The 7898-nt window shown below is 47.7% G+C and overlaps 1 protein-coding gene across 1 annotated transcript in view; it reads left to right on the top strand.

Annotated features, from left to right (window-relative positions):
• Nucleotides 1-386: 386 nt before the first annotated feature.
• Nucleotides 387-7898, top strand: part of LOC142591506 (fatty acid synthase-like) — a 194631-nt gene continuing 187119 nt past the window's right edge. Inside the window, exon 1 of the mRNA XM_075703830.1 lies at nucleotides 387-519. Coding sequence (XP_075559945.1) covers nucleotides 387-519 — 133 coding nt within the window. The remainder of the gene's footprint in view (nucleotides 520-7898) is intronic.

Here is a 7898-nt window from a genome sequence, read left to right as displayed (position 1 = left end):
TAGGAACCATAGAGAATTATTAAGGAAAAATCAACAAATATCAGTATTCGCACTAACAATTCAACAGGGTACAGGAACAATCCCTGCACCCCTAAAAATGTATAGCCAAAAAAAAGCAAAGTAATCAAAGAAATATGCTCAAATACCTTGCGAAAATCAGTGGCCGCAAAAACAGTTCTAAGAAAAGGGTTCCCGTTGGATATCTTCCGTGGGAAATAAAATCTCTTTTTAAATGCATGTGTTCGTGCACGATTTGGCTTCAGCGCATGATCATGTGTGTGCCGATCGGGTACTTAAAGGCGGTATAAACAATGGCATGAGCATGCCCATTTTACCTCCTAAATTTTTTTTCTCTCTTTCTCGTTACTTTTTCTTGCTAAGCCAACATGAAGGATGAAGACATCGTGATCACCGGTTTATCGGCGTACTTCCCCCAAGCGGATCACCTGGTCGAGTTAAAGGAGAAGCTGTACGGGAGTGTCGACATGGTCACCGAGGATGACTCACGCTGGCCTCCAGGTGCGTGAGAGAAGCTTTTCAAATAAACTAAGCAACCCCTCACAAGTTACAACGGGAATTGTGGCGCTGTTACAATGTCCAGACTAGATGTGTTTTTCCGGCAATAACTCCAATGACACGCTGTGCTGTGGGAACATCAGTATTCGAACTACATATCTCCATGAATACGTGTGCCAAGTATTTAGGCAGTTTAGTAGCGCCTTAGCAAAAGCGAATGAGTGACAGAATGTCTTCAAGTATCGCTTAATACACCAATGTCCACAGTTCGGACGCTGAATACACACTTTTACGCTTTTATCCGCAGTCAGCTTTTCTACATTGAGTCCGTGCGTCTGAACAAATTCGACATTTTTAATGAGTTCATTGTGCTACAACGTACAACGTGTGAACACAGTGTGGACTTGTATATTTCACGTTGACGCAATATATGGACTTCCCAATTCGCCTGTGTGCTTCTTGGGCTATGCATTTAATATCAGGACCCATGCACTCAATCGACAATTGTGCTTCTTGTAATCTCGCCTAGCTGGCATCATTACCAAAACCTACAGATGTCTCGTTAGTTCTTCATTCACATGCTGCCGAAGGTTTTGAGATCTATTTGCTCAATTTTATAATAATAATCCAATCTTGGTTATTGCAAACGATTATTTAGACTACTTGAAAGCGTAGAAAGTGCCTGGCGTAGAAGGTTCCTTTTATACTGGCACTGTGGCTGAAAAGCAAGTTGCAGGAGCAAATAGCCGTAGTTCGCATATTTGAAGCGCAAGAATTACGATATAGGACCTTTAATGACATATCGGTTATTGATGGGAAAGCGTGAAATGGCCTATTGAGCGAAAAAGCTGGCGTTTGTCGTCCGTAGCAGCGAAACGGCACCTAAACTCCCATTGCCATTTTCTGCGACGCGACGTCAAGAGCGCGCCTCGACGGAGCAGAGGGGCTGAAAGGGAACACCTGCTGACAGCGAAAGCGCGCCAAGTGTTGCGTTAGGAGAGAAGGTATCACCGCGACGCCACGTCACCCTCGCTCTCGCCCTCCGAAGGCAGCACGCGGTCCGTATCTCGCTGTTCGGGCCGCCGCCGCCGCGTCTCTTTCACCCTTCTTTCAATTCCCTCTCCCTCTTGTGCAGCGCGGTTGAGGTGTCCTCATCTGAGAGACAGTTACTGCGCTGCACTTCCTTCCACCAACAAGAATCTATCTCTCTCGCTCCCATTGGGCTTAGCAACTGTGCGCCTGCCGTCCTCCGTTGCCGTTGCTGTGTGCTCCGCCTCTCGTCACGCGTGACGCCGCTGACATGCGACGGTTGCTGCTCACGCTGCTGCTGCTTGCTGGCTAGGGCCGCACTTGCGGCTGTGGTGCATTGAAGCATCACTGCGAGCCGGCCTATTTCGTATTCATTTCTCGTGATACGTTGCAGTAAACAAATGGGGACAAAGAAGATACACAAATATCAGCGCTTTCTAAGAACTTGTTTTATATTTACTGGTATTTAAGGCTCCTATTTCCGTAAAATAATAAAACCGGCTGTAGGAAAGTACTCATTCTTGCGTACCCTTCAGAGCGAAGCCGTACACCTCTACTGTTCAAAGAAATGCTCGTGTCGTTCGAGTGGTAAACAAAAAACTCCCCATACGTGGGCCGATCCCCAATATAGTGCAATGCTGGGTCGACCTGCGGCGGAGATGAAGCAGGTGTTAAGCCCTCCCATACATTGGCCGATCCCCAATATAGTGCAATGCTGGGTCGACCTGCGGCGGAGATGAAGCAGGTGTTAAGCCCTCCCATACATTGGCCGATCCCCAAGATAGTGCAATGCTGGGTCGACCTGCGGCGGAGATGAAACAGGTGTTAAGCCCTCCCATACATTGGCCGATCCCCAATATAGTGCAATGCTGGGTCGACCTGCGGCGGAGATGAAGCAGGTGTTAAGCCCTCCCATACATTGGCCGATCCCCAAGATAGTGCAATGCCGGGCCGACCCGCGGTGGAGGTGCAGTTCGCCATTAAGGGGCGCACATACACAGCTTCGCTGGTCATTCCTCCTCAAACAGTGGAAGGGCACTTAGTTCTTTCGTCAACGTTTGTTTAGCGCAAATTTTAACGATTTATGGTACTTTACTCGCAGCGTAGAACTCCAAGGGCTGCTCACCGGCGTTAAATTGGAGATTAATGCTTTCGTATTCACAAGTGATAAGAATTGCTTAGGTCTCCTCGCATTTTCTGTATTTTTTGAGGTGTGCTTTACTTGTGCGAAGCCAAATGCAGTGCCGAAAGCGTTCACTGACCATGCAGATCGGCGCTTCTAAAGGCCGATCCACAACACGGACCAAGTCTGCGGGCCGATCGGTCACGTGATGAGACATCATGGCCCGCCGCGGTCCGGTCCGGCGCAGAGCGCATCCACACGGCGGACAGCCATGGCAGACTGCAGAGCACACCAACCTGCTACACTAACGTTTTTCGCGGTATCATTGTAATCACTCCGGCTCGAGACCCACAAACCCGGGAACTGCTCAACGAGGGATACAAAATTTAAAAAAAACCTCCTCGTCACTGCAAGAGAACATGGAGCTTAAAAAAATATATCTACTGCACGCACGTGTAGGCGGAACGGCGGATATGAAACGGCGGGTTTCTGCCCAGCCGAAAACTAGATTGAATTCGGCTGAAGACACTCTGTTGCGGGACAACATTCGTTGGCTACGCCAAAATCGCTGCGCTTTGCATGCGGTCCGCCGACAAAACTGAAGTGGGAAAAGCCTCGGTGATTTGTTGGTCCGCGAGGGCCGCGGTCTTCCGCGGGCCGATGGTGGTCCGCACGAACTGGTGACGTCCTATCACGTGATGGGCGGACCGCGGTCCAAAAGAGCAATTTGGACCGTCGTGTGGATCGGCCTTAATCTGCGTGGAGCCATCCGCTTGATTGGTATGGGTTTATTAAGGCGAAAGCCTTAGATTGCTCAAGTGTTAAAAAATCCGAGAACCGTCTGGGGTCATGTCACCAAAATTCAAGCGCATTTCGCCAGTAAGCCATCAATTTCTCCCTCGATAAAAGAACAAGGTTATCTTTGTTCTCGTTCAGCGGACACCATTCCAAATAATCAGTGTAGCCACAAAAGTGTCTGCATGCGGTTTTCCGGCTTTGTTGATATTTTCCGAGCAGTGTACAAGTCTCTTATGACGTTTTGAGGAGTATAAGTATGCCTGCCAGAACTGCACGTAAATCTGTTGTTGTAAGGTAGCGCTTTGTGTTTGTCTAATTTGCGTTTCCTCGTCCCCCTCATGTTTCCTGACCTACAAGAAAATAAAAGGCAGCATATTGACACGTGTACTTGTTTATCGAGTGACCTCGTTTCATCGTTTAACAAATGTTGTCGCTCAGAGCAAGACGCGCCTGCATGTATCGGAAGTTTCTGAAACGTTATCGATGGTTCTATCCGCTGTGTGGTTGTCACCGAACCTTGTTTAACCTGATGGCAGATATGCGCGACGCGAATGGTATGGAAATTTCTGGAAGACACGCGAACACCAGCGATTACTCTGGAACATTCGATGGCTCATGAATGAAAGCCGACGCGCTTGAGCCGCTGATCAGATTTTCGGCGATCGCCGACTGTGTTCGCCTCTATCGTTGGGCTTCGAGCGTAGCCTGTTTTGTGGGGGCACGGGTTCACCTAATAAAACACTAGTTTCTCCATTCACAGTTTTGCCGATTCCTTCACCGTTACTACCACGTGACACTGCATACAAGCCCATGTAGCTACCCTCGTTGATGCAAGTGTTAAAAAAAATTAATTCATCCATCCTGCGTGTATGTCTTAATGGTATCCATAGGCTTGTCACGACCGTTCTAACGTGCCACTAACCATGCATAACTAGTGGCGACGTATAGGCGATTGGAAAAGAACGAGTGAAGAGAAAGCAAGTAATATTCAGTAGCAACGCGTTAGAATTAGAATGCCGAAGTAATTTAATTAGTGTATCGTAAGCGCGCAGGCGTTCGCCTCCATCACCTTTAGCGTATGCTAAAATGACTCTCAACATTTTTCGCGTCGTGTATGGCGATTAGCATAGATATTTATAACTATCATGTGTTTCCTCTAAAATATTATCTTATGGTTATCAGTTTGCCAGAAGCACGGTATCATTATGGGACACGCCGAAGTTAGCCACGCTAGTAAAACGTTTTGACCACCAAAGGCTGTTTAACGGTACCTAAATCTAAGTACGCGAACATTTTTAGATTTCATCCCGATCGAAATGCGGACTGCACCGCACGTACTAAACCTGCCATCTGCTAAACTGCTACTAAACAACCTACTAAACTGACACAGCGGGCCTGCATTTCTCATAACCTTATAAATTGCTGCGCAATAGCAATCTTTCTGCACTTGGTATACTGTGCTGTTGGAATGAGAGTGCTGAAATTTATTTGTTGTGTTCATTGTAACCAGCCTTAATATGAGCTCGTCGACTTCATCTACGCGGCGCTGCTTGTCACCGAAACCAACCATCAGAATACACATCTGAATTCACGAACCACAAGAGCGCCCCTTTTATATTTTTATTTTTGGAAGGACGTCGGGGTCATATTCAAATAATGTATTCAACGACTTAGATAGCGAATTAACGGAAGCAAAGCCAAATCCTTCCGGCAACTAGACCGGTGCGAGTTGCAGCTGCTTTACAGGTTCTTTCACACGTTTTTCGGAAAGGTGCCCTGAAGCATCCGTCGGGCTTGGTGAAAAGCCCAATCTGCGGATAGCATACGCGCCTGTGAATATCTCAGCGAAATTTCGCTGCCGGGTGCGGCGCGCGGATCGCGTCAGCGGGGTCACCTTTCTATAAAACCCTCTCTTTTCAACAAAAGCCTGCGGCTCGCTCTTTAGTGGACGCTTTATTTCGTAGTATAGCAGATTCCCATACGCGGCTGCTAGTGACCAATGGCTGACATCAATCAAGAAGGGGCTTTGGATGCCTGAGCTTCTTCCAACTATATATGTGTATATTTATTCACGTAGTCTAATAGACAGGCTGAAGTAAGCAGACATTGGCTTCATAATTTCGAAATTATGCACTTCCGGAAAAAAGCCGACTGTTGCCTGGCCACGCTCGACCGCGGCCGCATACTTAGGCATTAAACTTCCGCCACCCTGCTTATCGGTGTCGTAGCCGTCGGGTCTCGATAATAACGACTAGTTTTGAACACTCAAGTAACCTCGAACCACGCGAAATTAAAGGTCGCACCACACGTGCGCAAGCGCGCGTGTGGTGTGACCTTGATCCACTACTTGACCTTGGTCTTGACCTTGATCTATTACATTATCTTGGCTACTATTCGTCGATCAAGCTCGTGCCGGATAACACCGGTGAGCATTACGTAGTACAACCAGGCAGTAGTATATGAGCACGAGGGCGCACTCTAGCCCTGGCGTACTGAAAGCAGACGCTGAAGTTGCACGTAGCTGCGGTCTCCTACGCACTGCCTCTGAGACTTGCGCGAGCCGGATGTTTTTGCTGCGGCGGTGCCATTCGCCGCGCTCCCCGCTAAAGAAGTGTATAGCGACGCGCGCGCCTGGCAACTCCGAGAGGGCCCTCTTAGCCGAGGGTGGAAAGTACACGAGCGTATGGCAACGTAGACCGCAACATTTTGTGGTATATTTGGATGCTGAATTATGGAAGGTGGAGGCTTAGGTGACGATTGTATACACCTTTCGAGAGAGGTTTTCCGAGAACATATCGTTTGCGTTGAACGGGAAGGGACGAGGAGCGAGAAGAAAGTAGATATCAACAAGGGACTGAGGCGGCGGTACCCTCTATCCCCACTGCTCCTTATGATGTACATAGTAAGGATGGAAAGGGTGCAAAAGAACGCATCATGCGTCTTTGAGACGTACGTGCTTATTAGCGTGAGCTTTAAAGTGTGTGAAGGTTAAGATGCGGGGATGGAGCACTCGCAAAAAAGAAAAATAAAGAAAAACGTGCAGTGGGTCACGCGTTCACTGGCTCGTTTAATTGTCGTTCGTTTAGTCGTTGGCACGCCCGTTGATTCGGCCGTACGAACTATTCGTTTGTACGGCAACTATGTCTGAGACACATTGGTTGTAGCGCTCTTAGGCTGGTGCGTTCGTGCCGTCTGCAACCCTTTGTGCGTTATAGCTCATACGCGCCGCTAATTCCCATGGTAAGGACGGCACGGATTATTTAGATTGCTGAGAGCTTGCTGGAGGTCGTGATGCGGGCATTCGATTCTAAACACGTTATTTACAACCATTCGCAACAATATCTTGTGACACGCGCTTAAAAAATGTTGCGTACCCAATTGTAGCGCACGCGATACGTTCGGAGTTCTCATGCTACGGCGTTAGCGCTCCTTTAGGTACTTAAAAAATTGTTATGAAAACAGAAAAAAAGGTGCCAACACTGAATTCGTGTTACCCTCGGTATAGACATTATATGCTGTACACGAAGTTACTCGAAGATATAAAGCCAACGCGAACGCTTAAAATGCACCCCCTCGCTATGCAAGCATTCGCTCACGGAAAGGTCACCTGCTACGCATAAGCGTTGTAGGCGGCGCCCTGGTCGAGGAAGAAGTACAAAATAGAGAAAAAAGGATGAGGAGTGAAGGCCGAGGAGAAGAATGTCGTTACTTTACGAAATTTAAGGGGTTTTAGCGCGAACACCCTGTAGACGGTGGTGCTTACGTGCAACGGAAGACGGCGGGTTTCCGCCCCGCTTTCCTCTCTTGCGAGCGCGAGATTGAGCCGACATCGTAGGCTCACCGTCACACGCTTTCTCTCGTATGTACATACAGCATGTGGCGCTCACGGACGATGTTATCACGAGACGAACCCGCTACGTGTGTACAGTAGACGGAACATGCAAGAACTGCCAAAGGAGGTCACCCAGTGTTGCCAAATGTCGGCGAGCAAAAGTAGCCAGATATCAAAGTGAAAGCTGCTATAGAAGTTGCTACAAATCCAGCAGGGAGCTAAAAGTATCCGCATTTTTTTCAAGCGTATTTTTAACACGTTCGAGGGATACAGTGTCCCACATAAATTGACCAAAGCAATTAAATATGAAATGTGCTTCGGAAGCGAATTGAACCGAACACATACTATTTGCAATAGCCTATTGTAACTAAGACAATTTTTGTTTCCCCATAAACCACTAATTAAAAAGTTTTATTGCCCAAATTTTTAATTATTGGCTCAGGACGTGAAGTATGATACGCAGACTTGTAGGGCACCCTCAAAAACCACCGATCTAGTTGTTTCCTTTTCGATACGTCTAACGTATTCTTTTTTTCCAGGTTGCAAAGGCAGCCCACGAAATATGAAAAAAACCACATGACGGTGCGCTTGCGCAGTGGT

This window comes from Dermacentor variabilis, chromosome 8 (genome assembly GCF_050947875.1).
Source record: "Dermacentor variabilis isolate Ectoservices chromosome 8, ASM5094787v1, whole genome shotgun sequence".
Lineage (NCBI taxonomy): Eukaryota > Metazoa > Arthropoda > Arachnida > Ixodida > Ixodidae > Dermacentor > Dermacentor variabilis.
This window is presented reverse-complemented; position numbering and strand designations above follow the sequence as displayed.